Source organism: Ranitomeya variabilis, chromosome 5 (genome assembly GCF_051348905.1).
Source record: "Ranitomeya variabilis isolate aRanVar5 chromosome 5, aRanVar5.hap1, whole genome shotgun sequence".
In the NCBI taxonomy this organism is placed as follows: Eukaryota; Metazoa; Chordata; class Amphibia; order Anura; family Dendrobatidae; genus Ranitomeya; species Ranitomeya variabilis.
Window position 1 is genome coordinate 230,209,434 of NC_135236.1, and position 24,892 is coordinate 230,234,325.

Here is a 24,892-nt window from a genome sequence, read left to right on the forward strand (position 1 = left end):
ATAATGTTTTTCGCCCATTTCCAAGCGGAAAAAACGCCACGAAAAAGCATCAAAACATAGCCTAAGAGTTAATGAAACCTCATCCCAAGTTTACCCAAGACATTGGCATAGCATTGAGTTGGTAGGACACGGTTTACTTTCACACTTTTGTCAGCCCTCCAGTTGATTAGGCATTGCTCAATCTCAAACCTTGGTCAGCCAATGTTTATTGTACGCACATCACTAATTTAATAAACCCCTTTCTGCCAGCTGACGGAATAGTACGTCAGCTCCCCCGCTTTGAGGTCGGCTCCGGCAGTGAGCCCACCTCAAAGCCGCAACATGTCAGCTGTTTTGTACAGCTGACATGTGCGCGCAATGAGCGCGAGCGGAATCGCGATACGCCCATTAACTAGTTAAATGCCGCTGTCAAACGCTGACAGCGGCATTTAACTAGCGCTCCTGGCCGCGCGGCCGGTACTGCTCGCACCGTTGCCCCCCGTCACATGATCGGGGGTCAACGGTGCATTGCCATAACAACCAGAGGTCTCCATGAGACCTCTATGGTTGTTGATGGCCGATTGCTTTGAGCGCCACCCTGTGGTCGGCGTTCAAAGCAACCCTGTATTTCTGCTACATAGAGCTGATCTGTGCTTCACCTCTATGTAGCAGAGATGATAAAGTTGTGCATGCTTCTAGCCTCCTATGGAGGCTATTGAAGCATGCCAAAATTTAAAAAAAAAAGAAAAAGAGAAAAAAAAAAAAAAGTGCTTAAAAAATATAAAAAAATAAAAAAATATATAAAAGTTCAAATCACCCCCCCCTTTCGCCCCAATCAAAATAAAACAATTAAAAAAAAAAATCAAACCTACACATATTTGGTATCGCCGCGTTCAGAATTGCCCGATCTATCAATAAAAACAAAGGATTAACCTGATCGCTAAATGGCATAGCGAGAAAAAAAAATCAAAACGCCAAAATTACGTTTTTTTTGGTCGCCGCAACATTGCATTAAAATGCAATAATGGGAGATCAAAAGAAAGTATCTGCACCAAAATGGTATCATTAAAAACGTCAGCTCGGCAAGCAAAAAATAAGCCCTCACCTGACCCCAGATCACGAAAATTGGAGACGCTACCGTTATCGGAAAATGTTGTTGTTTTTTTTTCTAGCAAACTTTGTAATTTTTTTTTTTTACCACTTAAATAAAAGAGAACCTAGACATGTTTGGTGTCTATGAACTCGTAATGACCTGGAGAATCATAATGACAGGTTAGTTTTAGCATTTAGTGAACCTAGCAAAAAAGCCAAACAAAAAACAAGTGTGAGATTGCACTTTTTTTGCAATTTTATCACACTTGGAATTTTTTTCCCGTTTTCTATTACATGACATGGTAAAACCAATGGTATTGTTCAAAAATACAACTCGTCCTGCAAAAAATAAGTCCTCACATAGCCATATTGACGGAAAAATAAAAAAGTAATGGCTCTGGAAATAAGGGGAGCGAAAAACGAATACGAAAAAACGAAAAAAGCTCTGGGGTGAAGGGGTTAAACTGTACTAATCCTAACTGCCATCTCAGGTGATGTGACCAAGACATTATGGTTCAAACTTGATAAAGTCACAAAAATAAATGGGCTTCACATACCACACTGTACATGCTTTCTTTTCACTGAAAGCAAAGCAAAACCTGATACCTGCGTTTTTGCACAAGTTGCTTTTTATGAGTGAAAAAAACGGTACAAAAACACTGAAAGTGACATGCTGCAGTTTAAAAAAAAAAGAGGCAGTTTTCCAATTCAATCAAGAAAAAAAAATGTGCCCGAGATTTCCGAAATCTCAGTTTTGCTTGTACTGTAAAACACAGCTTTTAATTTGCATAAAAATGCATGGCTAAAAACATAGCCTTAATCTGTGGATATCAACCGCAGGTTTCATCTTTTGCACATTAGAAAACGCAGCAAAATTTAAAAGGGAACCTGCCACTGGTTATGCAGTTAATCTGCAGGTTAACAGCGTTATGCTGCCTGTCGCCTGCACGCAGCCGAATTCAGCAGGGAGAAAATGATGTTTATTTTCCCCACCAGCATTTGGTTTCAGTCATGAGTGCGGGGGCACAGTGGGTTCAGTCACGCTCTGAGAATAGAGAACAGTGGCTGTAACTGCACCCTTGACCCTGGTTTAGAAGCCACATTGTATACTAAGAGCAGTAACTGAACCAGTGACGGCACCGCACCCCATGACTGAATACCGAATGCTGGTGGGGAGAGTAAAGATCATTTTCTCTCCGCTGCAATCAGCTGTGTGCAGGCGCTGGGCAGCATCATAACGCTGGTAACCTGCAGATTTACCCTATATTTGCTGGTTAAATGTGTTATTCCGGGTGACCAGTTCCAGTTAGGCTATGTGCACACGATGCAGATTTTATAGTGTTTCCGCGCCATTTTTCCACGCAGACATGCTCCAAAACTGCAATGGATTACTTTAAGCAATGTTAATCAATGACATTCCTGAAGCGTTGTGCACATGATCCGGAAATTTCTGTCATTTGCAGCGTTTTATTTTCCGCAGCATGTCAATTCTTTTTGCGTATCTGCAGTGTTTCTTCACCATTTGACTTCCATTGACTCAGTCAAATCAGCAGCAAAAGTGCAGGTGTAAAAAGGTTAGCAGATTTGCTACCAAAAATGCTGCAAATTGTCAAAGGAAAATGATGTCAGAAGGAGGAAGAGTGTGTGGGTGGAGAATATGTGAGTGTGTGTGTGTGTGGGCTGAGAATATGTGCATGTGTCTCTGTGGGTGGAGAATGTGTGTAATTACATATATATTCACATACAAAGTACATACTCACCAACCACCTTATTTCCCGACTTCCGCGTCTCCTGCAAGCAATAAAAAAATAACAAACCAACATATACTCCCTGTCCGCCGTAGTCCACTTAATACCGAGTGTCCCACGTCGATCTCACCTGGCCGCCGGCGATACACTGCGGGAGCGATTACCTCCAGTCAGTGTATCACTCAGCCACTGGGAGAGTTCACCGGAGTACATCAGCTGATCAGCTCCAGTGCTCACTTACGGCACCGCTGCCTGAGAAAGTTCTCACGCAGCAGTGCCGTGAGAGCACTGGAGCTGATGAACTCTGGTGAACACTCACGGCAGAACAGTGATACACTGCGGGAGCGATCACCTCCTGTCTGTCTGTCTGTATAAATGGAATATGTCGGACAGGACAGTATTATATGTTGGTATACTATTTTATTTTTGTTTCAGGAGACGAGGGCGTTGGGTGTTATGGACCTGGTGGTTATGAGCACCCGAAATGACCTGATGGTTAAAATGGAAAAACCTGGGACAAGCTCTGAGGAAGTGGTAACTCTACTGACCGCAATCCCTAATCCTATCACACACACTAGAAATAGCCGTGGAGCGTACCTAACTCTCCCTAGACGCCTCTTCACAGCCTAAGAGCTAACTACCCCTAAAGATAGAAATAGCAGCCTACCTTGCCTCAGAGAAATTCCCCAAAGTAAAGGTAGCCCCCCACAAATATTGACTGAGTTAAGAGGAAGTAACAAACACAGGAATGAAACAGATTTTAGCAAAGGAGGCCGAATCTTCTCTAGACAGAGGATAGGAAAGGGAACTATGCGGTCAGTATTAAAAACTACAAAAAACACGCAGAGTGTGCAAAAAGACCTCCACACCGACTCACGGTGTGGAGGTGCAGCTCTGCACCCCCAGAGCTTCCAGCTAGCAAGGAAATATCATAATAGCAAGCTGGACTAGAAACATAGCATGTACTGAGAAATATATTCAAAAACCAATAAACAGCAAATGGACTAGCGAGGACTTAGCTTCTGCTGGAGTAGACAGGTCATCTGAGAAATCCAAGAGAGATCTGAACCAGTACTGAGACATTGACAGCTGGCATGAACTATCGACCTGGGCAGAGTTAAATAGGGAAGCCAGCAGCAATAAACGAGGGCAGCTGAGAAAGCCAACCTCAAAGATCAGCAGTTCCACTTAAAGCCACCAGACGGTGTCCAAGGACAGAACTCACCAAAGTACCATTCATGACCACAGGAGGGAGCCCGAGAACGGAATTCACAACAGTTGGGTATTAGGCGTTCAGTAAGTATGCTAAATTTAGATGCATTAAAGGAGTCTGTGTGATTATTTCACATAAAGGACTTTATTCTGGCTGTGTCTTTATTTACCATAAATATAGGATTAGTAATGGATAGGTGTCTTGTAGATGCCTCTCCATTACTAAGACATGGGCTTGATATCACCTGACAATACAAAGGTGACATCAATCCCACAAATATGAACCCCACTTGCCACCCCTACAGGGCAACTGGGAAGAGCAAGGCTAACTGCCAGAATTGGCGCATCTATAAGATGCGCCATTTCTGGGGCGGCTGAGAGCTGATGTTTTTAGCCTGGTGGTGCCAATATCCATGTCCCCTACCCAGGCTATTAATATCAGCCTGCAGCTATCTGCCTAGCCTTTGCTGGTTTGATTTTATAGGGGGCCCCAATATCAATTTTTTTTCTGGGGTTCACTTGTAAACTAGCCAGTAAAGGCTAAGAAAAAGCTGTGAGCTGATATTAATAGCCTTTGGCTATTGGCTCCTTCCCAGAATATTAACATCAACCCTCAGCTTTTCCTCTGCTGGTTATGAAAATTATGCGGGAGCCCATGCAATTTATTTATGCTTTTTTACATTTTTTGAAAAATAAACAGATATTGCGTTTCACGCAGATTTCTGACAGTTGCTGTTATGTAGCATGTGTAGGTAAATTATGTTAATGCTCCTACATAGGCTGGTGACTGTGTGTGTCTTTATTTAATATTAATTAGGGTTTCTGGCTGAAGAGGTTGAACAAGGAAATGACATCACAATTTTTTTTTTTTTTTTTTTAATATATCTTTATTCTTTGCTTATCTTACAAAAACACATACAAAACCGCATGAAAACCGGGCAGAATTTCCACTGCATTTTCTGTCAAGAGATGCAAAAAACCGCTCAGAAATTTCCTCAAGCAAATCTGCAACGTGCGCACAGCCTTAAAGCGGATTTTGCAACTGTGGGATGTACCTTGCTATATATCCTTTAGTACACATTATATGCCATGTACAGATGAGTGGTGAAAAGCTGCAAGTATCTAATGAATTTGGGTGAATAAAACAATTGTTCACACTGAACTTACGGAGAGCTGCTTCTACCTCTTTTTACGTCAATTATTTTGGGGTCTCGAGTCTACCTCAGAGGTGTCAAACTACATTCCTCGAAGGCCGCCAACAGGTCATGTTTTCAGGATTTCCTCAGCATTCCACAAGGTGCTGGAATCATTCTGTGCAGGTGATTAAATTATCACCTGTGCAATACAAGGAAATCCTGAAAACATGACCTGTTGGCGGCCCCCGAGGAAGGCAGTTTGACACCTCTGGTCTACCTTATTCGGAGTTTGCAACCACCTGCAAAAGGAAACTATAGTGTTACGTGAATTATACCATCTACATACCAGATCAGTGGTCTCTTACCTTTGTTACCTTGAGAGCCACATTCAGCTTTGAGAGATGGTCATGAGCCACATCTAGTGACCCCTATCCCCAATGTAGTTACATCCAGAGTCCCCATTATTGATACAATGACAGCCAAAGCTTCCACAAAAGAACCTTGTGACCCCCTCACTTATAAACATTATACTTACATCCAGAGGTTCCCACTCCCCTCCCCCCTTACAAATATTGGAGATAAATGAATACACTATAACATTTAAAATTGATGCAAGTTCTAAATGTAATAACATTTTGCCAAATTACTGGGAACTTTCTGCTTTTATACTGAACATATCAAACAAATCAAAGGTGTAATGGAAAGCTAAAAAAGTAAGGTAACACAAACCAGGATGTGACCATCCTTAAAGGGGTACTCAGGAGAGATTAAAAAAGAAATGTGTACTGTTCCTTCACTATAAAGATGAGATGCCCAGTGCACTTTAATTATCTTTATATCCCTTGTAATTTGGTGTGACAGCAGCTGCTCCTCACTGCTCCCCCCTCCCGCCTGGGACATTACATCACACAGGAGTGTGCAGCTCCCCGCTGTGAGTAACAGTCAGCCTGAAAAGAGGGGGTGCAGTGGCTGGGTGGACTGCTTCCTGTTACTAGCTCAGCAGTGAAGGAGACATCACGGGTATGGCAGGTGCTACTAGAAGAAGAGGGGAAGCGGGCAGGCCTTGTGTCCGCCACTCCCCCTCACCTCGAACTGCAGACAGGGAGAAATTATCAGGGAGCTGGTACGACAGCTGCTTTTCACTGCATTGCTAAACCCTCCGTCTGGGACATTACTGCAGTGTGCAACTCCCCGCTGTTATCAGCCAGTCTCCTGATAATAGCTGTTTATTTGCAGAAAATAAGGAAGTGGTCGCGCCTCCACTTTTCAGGATGGATGTGACTCATAGGGGAGAGCTGCACACTGGTGTATGACGTAATGACCCAGATTGAGAAAGGAGCAGTGAGGAGCAGCTACTGTCACACAGAATTATAAGTGTTCTAAAGATAATAGACGTGCAATGGGCATCTCATCTTTATAATTTATGAGGGCAGTCCGGGAATTTTTTTTTTTCCAGGAGTACATGGTGGTGGAGTAGTTCATTCATATTTCAAAGGAGCACTGCCAGATTTTTTTTTTTGGATTGCCGCCTTCTACCAATCACAACAAAGAATTCAGCATGTTAAAATACCAACATGTCCCCCATACATATTAGGTTGACATTTGGTGTAATGTTTATAAGCAGATTAACACAGTGGTATTAGGACTTAAAATTAAAACACTAAAGTTTATTTTACTAACTTATATAGCACCATCGTATTCCACAGGACTTTACATACATCATCACCACTGTCCCCATTGGGGCTTGCATTTTAATAACCCTGGTTTTAGGTCTTTGTAGTGTAGGAGGAACCCAGAGGAAACCCATGCAGACACTGTTAGTGGTCTCGGATGATTGCAAACCAAACAAACCATGTTGTCTGGCATACATGCAAGATATCCATAGATAGAAAGGAGGGGCAACAGACAGTCCTGTCTCTCCAAGCGTTCATATAATGATATAGGCATACTCCCCACTGTTTTCCCATGTTTCCTTGTAATCACAGTAGACTGTACTGCAATCCTGTACTTCAATCATGTCTTACCCATTAGTAATGTATGCACAGATAGTACTGTGTTCTTGTTTCTCTCAGTAATGTAATAGGCACAAATAATACAAGTTCCTGCAATGATGTAGGCTGGGGACGCAACTCGGCAATAAGTTACAGACAGGGGAATCAGTAAAGGTACCATCACACTAAGCGACGCTGCAGCGATACAGACAACGATGCTGATCGCTGCAGCGTCGCTGTTTGGTCGCCAGAGAGCTGTCACACAGACAGCTCTCCAGCGACCAACGATGCCGAGGTCCCTGGGTAACCAGGGTAAACATCGGGTTGCTAAGTGCAGGGCCGCGCTTAGTAACCCGATGTTTACCCTGGTTACCAGTGTAAAATGTAAAAAAACAAACACTACATACTTACATTCGCGTCCCCCGGCGTCCGCTTCCTGCACTGACTGAGCGCCGGCCCTAACAGCAGAGCGGTGACGTCACCGCTGTGCTGTGCTTTCACTTACGGCCGGCGCTCAGTCAGTGCAGGAAGCGGACGGCGGGGGACGCGAATGTAAGTATGTAGTGTTTGTTTTTTTACATTTTACACTGGTAACCAGGGTAAACATCGGGTTACTAAGCGCGGCCCTGCGCTTAGTAACCCGATATTTACCCTGGTTACCATTGTAAAACATCGCTGGTATCGTTGCTTTTGCTGTCAAACACAACGATACACGGCGATCTGACGACCAAATAAAGTTCTGAACTTTAATCAACGACCAGCGATATCACAGCAGGATCCAGATCGCTGCTGCGTGTCAAACACAACGATATCGCTATCCAGGACGCTGCAACGTCACGGATCGCTAGCGATATCGTTTAGTGTGACGGTACCTTTAGAGAAAATTCTGACTGCTGGACTCAGTTTTACATTACCATAAGTAAGAGCAGAAGATTACATATCTCACAACTGGCAAAATTGTAAGGGGATTCAGAGTTCCTCAAGATTCCCATTGTTAGTGACTAGAAGCTACATCTAAGTATTTATCCCATTACTGTACAATAAGACGTGAATTAATTTGCTAGGTCTAGTGTTGCAGCTATAATAAACATGTATACTGGAGCACAAATAGGGCAGAGAAAGGGCATTAATCACTGTGTGACATTCAAAATGTAATCTTATCCCCCGTGAGCGCTGCCAGACAGCCGAGGGTACATTTAGCACATGGCTGTATTATGCATAACGTGGGAGAAATAGTCATCAGAAACTGCTCATTTATGGGTACGGATCCCCCAATTACTCCTGCCTAGACTGAGATCAGCAGGGCTGCACCGAGGATCATTCTGTCATGGCAGCCATGTGGTCTGCGCTCAGGGAGATAAGAAACTGAATCCCCTTACAATTTTGCCAGTTGTTAGATATGTAATCTTCTGCTCTTAGGCCATGTGCACACGTTAAGTATTTTTCGCGGTTTTTTCGCGTTTTTTCGCTATAAAAACGTGATAAAAACGCGAAAAAAACCGCTTACATATGCCTCCTATTATTTTAAGTGTATTCCGCATTTTTTGTGCAAATGTAGCCTTTTTTTCCGCGAAAAAAATCGTATCACGGAAAAAAAAGCAACATGTTCATTAAAATGCGGAATTGCAGGGGATTCCGCACACCTAGGGGTCCATTGATCTGCTTACTTCCCGCACGGGGCTGTGCCCACGATGCGGGAAGTAAGCAGATTATGTGCGGTTGGTACCCAGGGTGGAGGAGAGGAGACTCTCCTCCACGCACTGGGCACCATATAATTGGTCAAAAAATAAGAATTAAAATAAAAAATAGTCCTATACTCACCCTCGATGTCTTCCCGCCTCCACTGCATGCTGCCGCTTCGGTTCCTATAGCTGCTGTGCGGTGAAAGACCTGCCGATGACGTCACTGTCCTGTGATTGGTCGTGAGCGGTCATGTGACCGCTCACGTGACCGTGACGTCACGGAAGGTCCTGTGCGCACAGACCAGCTATAGGAAGAGGAACGGACGCCGGTGAGGAGATGTCTGGGTGAGTATAAGCATTTTTTTTTATTTTTTTTATTATTTTTAAACATTCTATCTTTTACTATAGATGCTGCATAAGCAGCATCTATAGTAAAAAGTTGGTCACACTTGTCAAACAGTATGTTTGACAAGTGTGACCAACCTGTCAGTCAGTTTTCCAAGCGATGCTACAGATCGCTTGGAAAACTTTAGCATTCTGCAAGCTAATTACGCTTGCAGAATGCTAAAAAAACGCAAAAAAAAAAAATGCGGATCTCTTGCAGAAAATTTCCGGTTTTCTTCAGGAAATTTCTGCAAGAAATCCGCAACATGTGCACATACCCTTACTTATGGTAATGTATAACAGAGTCCAGCAGTCAGACTTTTCTCTTACTGATTCCCCTGTCTGCCAAAAGCAGCTTGAGAAAGCGGCTCCTTTGTTACATCAAGTGCTGTCCTACACATGTCCAGCCATGATACGGTCTAATCCATATGTAGACTGTTCCTAGAAGCATAGACTATGACCAATCTCCGGCTCTATTCCCCACCTTCCTCTGCTTGACTATCAGGGATGGACCGTTCTGTCAGATTTCTTTAAAAAAAAAAAAAGGCACCATTTTCCGGGACCTGTAGTGTCTCCATTTTCCGTTATCCGGGGCTGGGTGAGGGCTTATTTTTTGCATGCCTTGCTGCCTTTTTTTATTGATACGATCTTTTGATCGGCCGCTATTGCATATTATTTCAATGTAGCGAGACAAAAAAAATGTAATTCTGGCTTTCTGAATTTTTTTCTCATTACCCCATTTAGCGGGTCAATTGTTTTTATATCGATAGATCAGCCGATTCTGAACTTGGATTGTTTTATTCTGAATGGGCGAAAAGGGAATGACTTGAACTTTTATATTTTTTTAAATTTTTTACTTTTTGCTTGCTTCAATAGTCTCCATGGGAGACTAGAAGCTGCAATACTCTGATCGCCTCTGCTACACACTGGCGATGAGCAGATCACCTTGTGTGTAGCAGAAATGCTCACTTGCTAGGAGTGTCGACGATGGGGCAGAGCTCATAGCAATCTGGCAATGACAACCATAGAGGTTTGCTGGAGACTTCTATGACCTGCGATCATGTGACGGGGTCACCGATGGGCGGGATTAGTGGTGCGCTTCCGGTAAGTGCAAGTTAAATGCCGCTGGCAGAGATTCACAGCGTCACTTAACTGGTTAATAGCAGCGGGTGGATCACGATTCCACCTGTGGCTGTTGTCAGCTGTACAAATCAGCTGTTATGTGCCTGGAAAGGTGCGGGCTCAGCGCAAGAAACCGCACTAAACAGGGGGAGTGTGACGTACTATTACGTCCAATGTCGGAAAGGGTTTAAAGGAACAAATTTTCCTTTCTACCAACTGAGAGTAAACCACAGAACTTCTGTCATAAGAGAGAAAATTAAGAAGCCTACAGGGAAGTTCTCAATCTAGTTGGTTGAGGGAAATTATTTCATATTTATTACTAGTGGGCATAACTTTGGAACAGAAGGGCGCCAAAAAAGATAACAAAAACCAAACAGCAGCAATTGGAAGAAGTACTCAGGTTAAAGCGAACCTGTTAGCAGGATTTTGCTAAGTAAACTACAGACAGTGTCATGTTGCCACTGTTACACTGATTAAAATGATACCTGGGTTGAAGAAATCAGTCTTCTGGTTCTTGTGTAATCAGCGTTACTAGTTTTCAGTTAATGAGATGCCCGTGCTCCGGGGTGGTACTATAGGCAGAGTCTTATCTTCCTGCTCTAAGCCAGAGAAACCAAGGAAAGACTTTGCCCTGGCCGCCCCAAAGCACAAACAGTCTGTCTCTATGATGAGGAACATGTTTGTGCTTCGGGACGGCCTTTGCGCAGGTCTTTCCTTGGTTTCTCTGGCCTAGGGAAGGAAGATAAGACTGCCTACAATCATGCCCCAGAGGACAACACTTACTATTTGCGACTAAAGATATCAGTAGAAATTATTGCAATAATTGCAGAGAATTAAAATGTCAAAGTATTAAATTATCCCTGCTTATGTGAGCTTACAATCTGCACACACAAAAAAGGTAGAAATATGACAGTCCTGAGGAAACGTGCAAGATGACAACATTGGGGAGAAGTACATCTCATTCCATCTCATGAAGGACAGTTTTTGTATGGAGCATTTGTTTAGAGGGCATTAGAGTTCTGGTGGATAAGAGGAAAAGTCCAGAGAATAGATGAAGCATGAGAGAAATCCTGAAGGCAAGTATGTGGAGAAGTGATCAGAGAGGAAGACAGAAGATCATGTGCTGGAAGGAGCCTCCGTAGGCGAGATAACCTAAAGATGTGCAAGAGTGTAAAATTGTGTCACAAGATGAGGGGTCTTTTTATGCTAACAGAATATTCAATATAAAAGATGCAGCTGAAGAAAACATAAGATAGCAAGGAAAGAAAAGTCATGCCACAGAACTAGCAGATTGGAGCAGTGTAACTTGGGGACAACGAGGCAGTAGTCATGCGGGGAAATGAGGAGCACATGCACTAGTAGTTTTATTAAAGGGAACCCGTCACCAGGTTTTCCCCATATAAACTAAAAGCAACATCTTTAAGCCCTATTGGACAGCAGCCCAGCAACATGTGTAGAAGCCCCCAATTCCCCCGCAAACCAAAGAAAATACCTTTTATGATCCTCTTGCATCACATAATAATTGTCGCGGTGCGATGGGCATCGCTAGTCTGTGCTTGGTGACTGCTCTCTCCAGCCAAAAGCCAGCCTTCCTGCTGATGAACATGGGTGATAGCTTTTACATCACCCGCCTAACGCTGAAAATTTTGAGTCTGGGCAGTTGAAGCACAGACCTGTGCTGGCGCGCTTCGCTCTGTCCTGGGGGAGCTGATGACTTGTAAGGGAAGCTGGCAAATGCACATTACAGGGCTTTGCTCTGCCCTCAAAGAAGGAAGGCTGGCGGGAAGAGAGGAGGCACAGAGCAGCAATGCCCATCAGACCAGACAGCATCGATTAGCATGCTGTGCGGGAGGTTTATAAGGCTGGGTTCACATTGCGTTAGTGCAGTCCATTCAACGCATGTGTTAAACGGACTGCGCAACGAAAGTGCCTTTTAAAGATCGCGTTATGGGATCAAGCTAGCGCAGATGCTCCATCTGTGCTAGTGGTGACGGAAAACGCTGCAGACCGCGTCCGAGTGTCCGTCACAGAATGACGGCACATCGCTAACGCATGCCGATTATGACATGCGTTAGCGATGCGCTACATAATGGCAGTTAATGGGTGCTCTAACACATCCGTTACATAGCGTTAGTGCCGCTATGTAACGGATGCCGTCAGCGCATTGCCATTAACGCAATGTGAACCTAGCCTAAAGGGAATTTTCTTTACTCTGCGGGAGAGATGAAGGCTTGCGATAGTACACACACACACACACACACACACCTTGGCATTTTTCGTGTTTTGCTACCTCAACCTGGAATTTCACTGTTTTTTTTGAGTCTTCGTATCAGTTCTTGTAAAGAACATGCCTACAACTATGAATCTTTGGTTTTCTTTTTATTGTGAAGCAAACATCAAATAGGACAAAATAACTGGAATCTTCAGTGTCATTCCCCTAAAGTCAGTACTTTGTAGAGCCTCATTATGCAGCAATTACAGCTGCTAGTCACTTTGGTTAAGTCTTTATGAGGTTTCCACATCTTGCCACTGGGATTTATGCCCATTCCTCAAGGCAAAACTGCTCCAGTTCCTTGAAGTTAGATGGTTTCCTAAGGTGAACAGCAATCTTCAAGTCTGATCACAAATTCTCAATTGGATTAAGGTCTGGGCTTAGGCCTCTCCAAAACACTTATATGTTTCCCATAAAACCACTCGAGTGCTGATTTTGCAGCTGCTGTTAGTGTTGAGCATTCCGATGCTGCAAGTATCGGGTATCGGCCGATACTTGCTGTATCGGAATTCCGATACCGGGATTCCGATACTCTTGTGGTATCGGGTATCGGGTATCGGAACAACATTTTATTTTAATTCTCTCTTTTACACATTTTAACATTGTTAAAATGTGTAAAAGAGAGAATTAAAATAAAAAATATCGCTATACTCACCTGTCCGACGCAGCCGGGACCTCAGCGCAGGAACCGGCAGCGTTGTTTGTTTAAAATTCCCGCTTTTACATGGTTACGCGAACTCCCGGCTTGTGATTGGTCAGGGCGCCCATGTTGCCGGGCCGCGGACCAATCACAGCAAGCCGTGACGAAAATACGTCACGGCTTGCTGTGATTGGTCCGCGTCCCGGCAACATGGCCGCCATTAACCAATCACAAGCCGTGACGTCACGGGAGGCTGGACTTGCGCGCTTTTGAAAAAGCGCGCGTGTCCAGCCTCCAGTGACGTCCCGGCTTATGATTGGTTGCGCCGCGATCAACCAATCACAAGCCGGGAGGCTGGACACGCGCGCAATTTTAAAATGCGCGCTTGTCCTGCCTCCCGTGACGTCACGGCTTGTGATTGGTTAATGGCGGCCATGTTGCCGGGCCGCGGACCAATCACAGCAAGCCGTGACGTATTTTCGTCACGGCTTGCTGTGATTGGTCCGCGTCCCGGCAACATGGCGCCGTGACCAATCATAAGCCGGGACGTCACTGGAGGCTGGACACGCGCGCTTTTTCAAAAGCGCGCAAGTCCAGCCTCCCGTGACGTCACGGCTTGTGATTGGTTAATGGCGGCCATGTTGCCGGGACGCGGACCAATCACAGCAAGCCGTGACGTATTTTCGTCACGGCTTGCTGTGATTGGTCCGCGGCCCGGCAACATGGGCGCCCTGACCAATCACAAGCCGGGAGTTCGCGTAACCATGTAAAAGCGGGAATTTTAAACAAACAACGCTGCCGGTTCCTGCGCTGAGGTCCCGGCTGCGTCGGAGAGGTAAAGTATAGCGATATTTTTTATTTTAATTCTTTCTTTTACACATTTATATGGTTCCCAGGGCCTGAAGGAGAGTTTCCTCTCCTTCAGACCCTGGGAACCATCAGGAATACCGTCCGATACTTGAGTCCCATTGACTTGTATTGGTATCGGGTATCGGTATCGGATTGGATCCGATACTTTGCCGGTATCGGCCGATACTTTCCGATACCGATACTTTCAAGTATCGGACGGTATCGCTCAACACTAGCTGCTGTGCATCATTGTCTTGCTGGCAGGTGAACCTCCATCCCAGTCTCAACTCACTACCAGACAAACAAGTTTTGCTCAATAATATCCCTGTATTTTGCACCATCTTCCATGTCCCTGCTACTGAAAAACATTTACAACATGATGTTGCCACCACCATGTTTCACTGTGGGTATGGTGTTATCGGGGTGATTAGCTGTGTTGGTTTGGGGCACGGCATAGCACTTACTTTGGTGGCCAAAAAGTTGAATTTTTGTCTCATTTGACCACAGCACGCACCTTCTGTTTTACATTTGGGGGGTCTCTAATGTCTTTTAGCAAACAGTTTGTGTGATTATATATATTCTAGATTGTGGCCCGATTCTAACGCATCGGGTATTCTAGAATATGCATGTCCCCGTAGTATATGGACAATGATGATTCCAGAATTCGCGGCAGACTGTGCCCGTCGCTGATTGGTCGAGGCAACCTTTATGACATCGTCGCCATGGCAACCATTATGACATCTACGTCGATACTGTGCCCGTCGCTGATTGGTCGAGGCAACCTTTATGACATCGTCGCCATGGCAACCATTATGACATCTACGTCGATACTGTGCCCGTCGCTGATTGGTCGAGGCAACCTTTATGACATCATCGTCGCCATGCTGTGCCTGTCGCTGATTGGTCGAGGCCACCAGGCCTCGACCAATCAGAGACGCGGGATTTCCAGGACAGACAGACAGAAAAACCCTTAGACAATTATATATATATATATATATATATATATATATATATATATATATATATATATATATATATATATATATATACATACTTCTTTTCTGGCCACTCTTCCATAAAGGCCACTTCTATGGAGTGCACGGCATATTGAGGTCATATGGACAGATACTCCAGGCTCTGCTTGGAAACTCTTTAGCTCTTTCAGGGTTACCTTTGGTCTCTGTGCTGCCTCTCTGATTAATGCCCTCCTTACCCAGGCTGAGAGTTTTAGTGGGCGGCCCTATTTATTTTTTTTTCCTAACCCAACCCTGACGTTCTTCTCAACAACTTTGTCCTTGACTTGTTTGGAGATCTCCTTGTTCTTCATGGTGTTGTTTGGTTAGTGGTGCCTCTTGCCTAACGGTGTCGCAGCGTCTGTGTCCTTTCAGAAAAGGTGTGTATATACACCAACAGACCATGTGTCACTTAGATTATCCACAGGCGGACTTCCTGTCACTAAGCATGTGACTTATGAAGGTTATTGTATGCACCAGAGATATTTTTAGTTGCTTCGTAGCAAAAGAGTTGATTACAGATACACATGCCAATTTTTAGTTATTTGATCGCATAAATTTAATTTATGCGATCAATATTTTTCTCACTTCACCAACTTAGACTATTTAGTGCTGATGCATCACAAACAAAATCGGATTACAAAAATATTTAGACACAGGTTGTAATGTAAAAAAAATAGGTAAAAAGCCAAGGGAGTGAATACTTTTGAAAGCCACTGTACATGTTGCTGGACTTCTATGTAAGACAGTGTAGAGGTTAGTTTATCTGGGGAAAACTATTGTGACAAGTTCCCATGCCATGCTGGAGAGAGTAGTAGATGCAAGCAAGATCCATGATACTATAACAAGGATATCAAGACAGGAGCAAAAAAGACTTCCAGAAGCTAAGAGATAAACGGGCAGACGCGTTTCAGAAATTAGCAGTTTGTAGTCTTATACTTCATGTCCTTTTAGTTAAGAGTTTTCAGAAAGCTCCTTATCAGAGGCAGGATTACAATGACAGGTACACAGCTGGTAACACAAGGTCCTCCAATCACAATAGGTGATGGTACAGATGACCCTGCTGACCCGTCCATTCACTAAGACCTTTGCAGGTGCTCAGTAGATGCAATAGTAAAAAAAAATAAGCTCAGAGGCAGCTCTTTGAGGCTAATGTTTATTCAGATTTTCTTAACCCTTTAACGCCGGCAGTTAAGGGGCCTTATTCATCAGTACCGCTTTTTAACAGCAGTGAAAAATAAGGGTACAGCGCGCCCCCCCCCCCCGAGCATAGGAAAATCTCCAGGGTCTCGGCAACCGGGGGTAGCTGAGACCCCTGAAAAGGTGAATTGGGTCAGTTTTTACCGTCCCCAGTCTCGTGATCGCCATTATTCACTCAATAACGGCAATCGCAAAAAAAAAAAGTCTGATTTCCCATTCATTTCCCTCTCCGATATGATCTAGCATACCAGAGAGAGAAATGGAGTCTCCCAAGCTCCCCTGGCATCTCCGGCATCCCCGGACCCTCCTACACCGTCCCTCACGTCTTCTTCCTGGAAGAAAATGGCGGCCGCATGCGCAGTGCACCCGCCAAAATCGGCCAGTCAGTACCCGGCAACAATAGGAGATTTTCCTATTGGTTCATTTTGATTACTGCGATAGATCCTACAACATAAAAAAAAATAATAAATCAAACCCCCCTTAATCACCCCTTTAGTTAGATAAAAATAATAAAATGTAAAAAAAAAATCTGTTCTTTGCAGTTAGGTTTAGGGTTGGGGCTAGGGTTAGAGCTATGGTTGAGGCTGGGGTTAGGGTTAGATTTAGGCTATGTGCACACGTTCAGGATTTTTCGTGTTTTTTTCATGTTTTTTCTGCCGGAAAAAAACGCTAAAAAAAGCATACATAAGCATCCCATCATTTTTAATGCATTCCGCAATTTTTGTGCACATGCTGCGTTTTTTTTCGTGAAAAAAAAGCATCGCGGTAAAAAATGCAGCATGTTCATTAATTTTGCCGCTATTTATTGCATTGGGAAGCTCCAGAAAAAAACGTGAAAAGTCCGCAAAAAAAAGCGATAAAAAAAGTGAAAAAAATGCATGCAGATTTCATGCAGAAAAAGTCCGATATTGTTCAGGAAAATTCTGCAAACTTTCCTGAACGTGCGCACATAGCCTAATGGTTAGGGTTGGAATTAGGATTAGGGGTGTGTTAGGGTTGGAGTTAGAATTGGAGGGTTTCCACTGTTTAGGTACATCAGGGGGTCTCCAAACAAGACATAGCGCCTGCCATTGATTTCAGGCAATGTTCCGTTCATAAAGTCAAACGGTGCTCCCTCCCTTCTGAGCCCTGCCACTCTCTGATTTAAGAGCACAAAAAATAAAGTTTGAAAATTGCTAAATTTTCAAAATTTTTGCCAAATTTTCATTTTTTTTCATAAACACAAGTCATATCAAAGAAATTTTACCACTAACATGAAGTACAATATGTCACGAAAAAACAGTCTCACAATCTCTGGGAACCGTTGAGGCTTTTCAGAGCTATAACCTCAGAGTGACAGTGGTCAGAATTGGAAAAATTGGCTAGTCACTAAGGGGTTAAAGGGATTGCCCACGACTTGGACAACCCTTCTGAATCCTCTCCCTGAGTACAATATCAACACCTATACTCTGCTGTTCCAGTGGTCTGGGCACTGGCTCTCCGGAGGCTCGCACAGGAGTGCTGGCCTGTGTACAGCTATGGGGAATCACTGCTCCATCTGATGTACACCCACAGTCACTAACTCTCACTAGGGTGTCCACTGCTGCTATTCGGTATTATGGCGGAGATTGTTCCATTTCTTGCAGTGCAGGCACTAACGTGGGGATGCAGCAGCAGCTGAGTCTACAACAGTTACTGTATACTGCTGAAGACCAATTTTTTTTTTTTCAAATGCTGCACTTGAATGACATATTTACTATGGATATAGGCACTAATTATGGTTACAATAGTCTGATTACTGTGCAGATATTGCTCTATGGGCTATTTATCTACATGGCACTCCCTGCGCGTTTTACATTGGTTCTTGTGTCACTGGTTTCACTTTGTTACTTTTTTGCTCAAATTATTATATGTATCTGTATATTCTGTTTCCTGATTTTAACACTTTTTCTAATAAAATGTAAACAGTTTTATTGATATAGAATGACTCACTGGCCTCTTTATATCTAGTGTTTGATAACTATTAAGTTTAGGGTCCCATCAAAGAAAGGTCACCTTGACATGGTTGATGGGCACACATGAATTGCCCAGCTTATGCGCTAAGTACCTTCATATAATATAGCTGCATCACTGATATATTTATAAAAATGAAGGCACTTAGCGCATAAATTGGGTAATTCATGAAGGCACTTAGTGCATAATTTAGCCAGTTCATGCGTTCTCAGGAGAGACGTATGATAACTATTAGGTTTAGGGTCCCATCAAAGAAAGGTCACCTTGACATGGTTGTGTCAAGGTGACCTTTCTTTGATGGTACCCTAAACCTAATAGTTATCATACGTCTCTCCTGAGAACACATGAACTGGCTAAATTATGCACTAAGCGCCTTCATTTTTATAAGGATATTCTATATAGTAGTAATGCAGGTAAAGGCGCATCTATTCTATGTTGGCGGACATCTCACACATTCTCTTGGTTGGGTAGTATACTTAGGTATTGCTGCTAATATTACCTTGGCACCTCTCTGTGACACTGCCATCAGCCCCCATTATTGTTTGGGGACCCCGCCTGTGTTATATGCCAGCCTTGCAGAAGGCTGGCACAGGGTTAGTGTTGGTGGGAGCATGGGCGCACTACACACAGGGCTGGCAGCCGTGGCCTCACCTGCTCGGCCTCCGTAGTCTGCGGCCTGGCCTGCTGGCTCTCCGGCAGCCGCCGCCCCCGCTCGGCCTCCAGGCTGCGGTGCAGATGCGCTATGCGGTACTTGAGCTTCTCGTTCTCGGCCCTCAGCTGCTCCAGCTCGGGGCCCGGCGCCTCCTGCACGGTGCCCTGCGTGCCCAGGTCCACAAGGCGGCCGATCTCATCGCTCAGCCGGCGGATCTCCTGCTCCTGTATGCTCAGGCGATCTGCAATCTGTGCAGCCATGATCCTTCCTTCCCTTGTGGACGGAGAGCGATAGGGACAGCTGCAGGCCGGCACTGACTGCAGCGAGCGACGCTCTGCAGGGACTGGTGCGATGCTCTGCCGGCAGGAGCCGCCGTGCTCCCTTATGGGCTGGAAATGGTTAATAATGTGCCCGGCCACAATGTAGTCAGAAGCAGTCAGCGGCTCACAGTGCTGCACAATGGCTGCGAGCCTGGAGGGGCCTCTGTAATAATCGCAGCACGGGGATACTTTGCTGTGGATTTCCAGGACTCGTTTTTGTGGGGGGTGGCTCCAAAACTGCGCCGTTCTGTTAATAGTCACACCACACTAAATAGTTAATAACATTTCCCACATGTCTACTTTACATCAGCGCAATTTTGGAACCACATTTTTTTTGTTGTTAGGGAGTTATAAGGGTTAAAAGTGGACCACCAATTTCTCATCTTTACAACACCATTTTTTTTAGGGACCACATCACATTTGAAGTCACTTTGAGGGGTCTATATGATAGAAAATACCCAAGTGTTACACCATTGTAAAAACTGCACCCCTCAAGGTACTCAAAACCACATTCAAGAAGTTTATTAACCCTTCAGTTGTTTCACAGGAATTTTTGGAATGTTTAAAAAAATGAACATTTAAATTTTTTTTCACAAAAAATTTACTTCAGCTCCAATTTGTTTTATTTTACCAAGGGTAACAGGAGAAATTGGACCCCCAAAATTGTTGTGCAATTTGTGCTGAGTACGCTGATACCCCATATGTGGGGGTAAACCACTGTTTGGGCGCATGGCAGAGCTCGGAAGGGAAGGAGCGCCATTTGACTTTTCTCAATGTAAAATTGACTGGAATTGAGATGGGGTGCCATGTCGCGTATGGGAGCCCCTGATGTGCCTAAACATTGAAACCCCCCACAAGTGACACTATTTTTGAAAGTAGACCCCCTAAGGAACTTATCTAGATGTGTGGTGAGCACTTTGACCCACCAAGTGCTTCACAGAAGTTTATAACGCAGAGCCGTGAAAATAAAAATTCTTTTTTTTTTCCAGAAAAATTACTTTTTAGCCCCCAGTTTTGTATTTTCCCAAGGGTAACAGGAGAAATTGGACCCCAAAAGTTGTTGTCCAATTCGTCCTGAGTACGCTGATGCCCCATATGTAGGGGGGAACCACCGTTTGGGCGCATGGCAGAGCTCGGAAGGGGAGGAGCGCCTTTTGGAATGCAGACTTAGATGGAATGGTCTGCAGGCGTCACGTTGCATTTGCAGAGCCCCTGATGTACCCAAACAGTAGAAACCCCCCACAAGTGACCCCATATTGGAAACTAGACCCCCCAAGGAACTTATCTAGATGTGTTGTGAGAACTTGGAACCCCCAAGTGTTTCACTACAGTTAACGCAGTGCCATGAAAATAAAAAATCTTTTTTTTCCACAAAAATTGTTTTTTAGCCCCCAGTTTTGTATTTTCCCAAGGGTAACAGGAGAAATTGGACTCCAAAGGTTGTTGTCCAATTTGTCCTGAGTATGCTGCTACCCCATATGTGGGGGGGGAACCACCGTTTGGGCGCATGGCAGAGCTCGGAAGGGAAGGAGTGTCGTTTGGAATGCAGACTTAGATGGATTGGTCTGCAGGCATCATGTTGCATTTGCAGAGCCCCTGATGTGCCTAAACAGTGGAAACCACCCAATTCTAACTGAAACCCTAATCCAAACACACCCTAATCCCAACGGTAACCCTAACCACACCCCTAACCCTAATCCCAACCGTAAATGTAATCCAAACCCTAACTTTAGCCCCAACCCTAAGCCTAACTTTAGTCCAAACCTAACCCTAACTTTAGCCCCAACCCTAACTGTAGCCCCAACCCTAGCCCCAACCCTAACCGTAACCCTAACTTTAGCCCCAACCCTAGCCCTTACCCTAACCCTAAAGGGAAAATGGAAATAAATACATTATTTAAATTTTATTATTTTTAACTAAGGGGATGATGAAGGGGGATTTGATTTACTTTTATAGCATTTTTTTGGTGGATTTTTATGATTGGCACCATCACACACTAAAAGACGCTTTTTATTGCAAAAAATTGTTTTTGCGTCTCCACATTTTGAGAGCTATAATTTTTCCATATTTTGGTCCACAGAGTCATGTGAGGTCATGTTTCTTGCGGGACGAGTTGATGTTTTTATTGGAACCATTTTCGGGCACGTGACAGTTTTTTATCACTTTTTATTCCGATTTTTGTTATGCAGAATGACCAAAAACCAGCTATTCATGAATTTCATTTTTGGGGGGGCGTTTATACCGTTCCGCTTTTGGTAAAATTGATAAAGCAGTTTTATTCTTTGGGTCAGTATGATTACAGCAATACCTCATTTTTTTATGTTTTGGCGCTTTTATACGATAAAAACTTTTATATAAAAAATAATTATTTTTGCATTGCTTTATTCTGAGGACTATAACTTTTTTATTTTTTCGCTGATGATGCTGTATGGCGGCTCATTTTTTGCGGGAGAAGATGATGTTTCCAGTGGTACCATGGATATTTATATCCTTTTTTTCTGATCACGTGTTATTCCACTTTTTGTTCGGCAGTATGATAATAAAGCATTGTTTTTTGCCTCATTTTTTTTTTTGTGACGGTGTTCACTAAAGGGGTTAACTAGTGAGACGGCTTTATAGGTCGGGTCGTTACGGACGCGGCGATACTAAATATGTGTACTTTTATTGTTTTTTTATTATTTAGATAAATAAATTTATTTATTGGAACAATATTTTTTGTTTATTTAGGAATTTTTATTTTACTTTTTTTTTTACACATGTAAATATATATATTTTTTTACATTGCCCCAGGGGGGGACATCACACTATAGTGTCAGATCGCTGATGTGACACTTTGCAGAGTACTGTGTCAGATCAGCGATCTGACAGGCAGTGCTCCCGGCTTACCAGCGCCTGCTCTGAGCAGGCGCTTGTAAGCTACCTCCCTGCAGGACCCGGAAGCAGCCCCGTGGCCATTTTGGATCCGGGGCCTGCAGGGAGATGGAGGTAGGAGACCCTCGGAGCAACGCGATCACATCACGTTTCTCCGAGGGTCTCAGGGAAGCACGCAAGGAGCCCCCTCCATGCGCGATGCTTCCCTATGCCGCGGAATGCTGCAATCATATTTGATCGCAGAGTCACTGGGGTTAATGTGCCAGGAGCGGTCCGTGACCGCTTCTGGCACATATTGCGGAATGTCAGCTGTGATAGCTGACACTCGGCCGCGCTTCCCCCGTAAGCGCGGACGATCGCATATGACGTACTATCCCGTCGGTGGTCATACGGGCCCACCCCACCTCGACGGGATAGTACGTCTAATGTCAGAAAGGGGTTAAATGGGATTTAGGCACATTGTGGGGCTCAGACAGGAGAGGGGCATTAGGATTTGGGAATGTAGAATTTGCTGAATTTCTTTTGGAGGGTGAGGAGCCATAGTGCTTTTCCAGAGCCTTTGTGCTACCAGTAAAGTGGAAGCCCCCTATATTTCCATTGAAAAAATGATGGACCTGAGTAGATACTTGCTTTTTTGTGGATAGAGTTGAAGCTTTTATTGGGAACATTTTACATAACATTTTCGATCACATTTATCCGGTGCTCTACGCTGAGCTCTTACATCGGGGTTTCCATCTAAATCTCCGAATGATTTAGATGTAACCTCCGAGGGATCCATTCACTATAATGAGACAACAGAGCTACTCTGGACTCTGTCTGGCCTCTGTTCAGCAGTCTCCATCTTATCAGAAGTGCACAAAACTGGCCTACCGTGCTTTTATGCAATCCTAAAAAGACGGACATCACGGGATCACTGGCCAGACAGCGTCCACAGTGTCTCCATCTGCCTCATTATAGGGAATCTTCTGCCGGGGGTTCCGTCTGAATCAAGTATTTTACAGATTTACATGGAAACCCTGGTGTAAGCGCTCAGCATAGCACGCAGGGTAAATGTGCATGAGCCTTAGGCCGGTCTCACACTAGCGAGTTTTACGGACGTATGAGCGCATAAACTACGTCCGTAAAATACGCATTACACACGGCCCAATGAATCTCTATGGCCCAGCTCCTATCTGCCGTATATTACGCATTCGTAATATACGGTCTTGTACGGCCGTAGAAAATCGCAGCATGCTGCGTTTGTCACCGTATTGCGCAAAAAAATCGCCAATGAAAGTCTATGGGGGCGAAAAAAATATGGATTCCACACAGACCAGCAGTGTGACTTGTGAGAAATACGCAGCGGTGTTAGTGAAAAGCCGGTAATTCAATTTCCGGCTTTTCATTTCTCCTTCACAAACCCGACAGGAAATGAGACATGGTTTACATACAGTAAACCATCTCATATCCCTTTTTTTTTTGCATATTCCACACTACTAATGTTAGTAGTGTGTATGTGCAAAATGTGGGCGCTGTAGCTTGTAAAATAAAGGGTTAAATGGCGGAAAAAATTGGCGTGGGCTCCCGCGCAATTTTCTCCGCCAGAGTGGTAAAGCCAGTGATTGAGGGCAGATATTAATAGCCAGGAGAGGGTCCATGGTTATGGGCCCCCCTGGCTACAAACATCTGCCCCCAGCCACCCCAGAAAAGGCACATCTGTAAGATACACCTATTCTGGCACTTGGCCACTCTCTTCCCATTCCCGTGTAGCGGTGGGATATGGGGTAATGAAGGGTTAATGTCACCTTGCTATTGTAAGGTGACATTAAACCAGATTAATAATGGAGAGGCGTCAATTATGACACCTATCCATTATTAATCCAGTTGTATGAAAGGGTTAAAAAAACACACATTATTAAAAAGTATTTTAATGAAATAAACACAGGTTTTAATATTTTATTGCTCTCTCAATCCACCTGAAGACCCTCGCTCTGAAAAATAATAAACCAACAATATACATACCTTCCGATGATCTGTCACGTCCCACAAAGTAAATCCATCTGAAGGGGTTAAATCATTTTACAGCCAGGAGCTGTGCTAATGCACTTGCTCGTGCCTGTAAACCCCCGGGTACTGAAAGGAAAGCTGGGTGTTCTGTAGTTACCTTGAGTTGCCGTGAGGCACCCTCTGCTGGATGCCCTCATGAACTGCAGCCTTGGAAAAGTTCCCACGCTCGAGTTCATATGAAGACATCCAGCAGGTGGCGCCTCACCGCAACTCAAGGTAACTACAGATCACCCAGCTTTCCTTTCAGTACCCGGGGTTTACAGGCACGAGCGAGTGCATTACCAGAGCTCCTGGCTGTAAAATGATTTAACCCCTTCAGATGGATTTACATCGTTGGACATAACAACGGAAGGTATGGAATATTGTTGTTTGTTTTTTTAACTTTGTTTCAGGACGATGGTCTTCAGATGGATTAAGAGTCTAATAAAATATTACAACAACGTGTGTCTATTTCATTAAAATACTTTGTAATCATGTGTGTGTGTTTTATTCACCATTTAGTACTATTGAATTAATAATGGATAGGTGTCATAATTGACGCCTCTCCATTATTAATCTGGCTTAATGTCACCTTACAATAGCAAGGTGACATTACCCCTTCATTACCCCATATCCCACCGCTACACGGGAGTGGGAAGAGAGTGGCCAAGTGCCAGAATAGGCGCATCTTCCAGATGTGCCTCTTCTGGGG

The 24,892-nt window shown here is 44.1% G+C and overlaps 1 protein-coding gene across 3 annotated transcripts in view; it reads right to left on the reverse strand.

Moving 5' to 3' along the window:
* Nucleotides 1-19,428, reverse strand: part of LOC143775581 (threonine--tRNA ligase 2, cytoplasmic-like) — an 81,181-nt gene extending 61,753 nt beyond the window's left edge. For 2 of the 3 annotated variants that reach the window (XM_077263879.1, XM_077263877.1), the window contains exon 1: nt 18,964-19,353. In XM_077263879.1, the coding sequence (XP_077119994.1) occupies nt 18,964-19,224 (261 nt within the window). In that variant the 5' untranslated portion in view covers nt 19,225-19,353. Of the gene's footprint in view, nt 1-18,963 lie in introns of all 3 variants that reach the window. The other variant, XM_077263878.1, reaches the window with a different exon arrangement.
* Nucleotides 19,429-24,892: the final 5,464 nt, after the last annotated feature.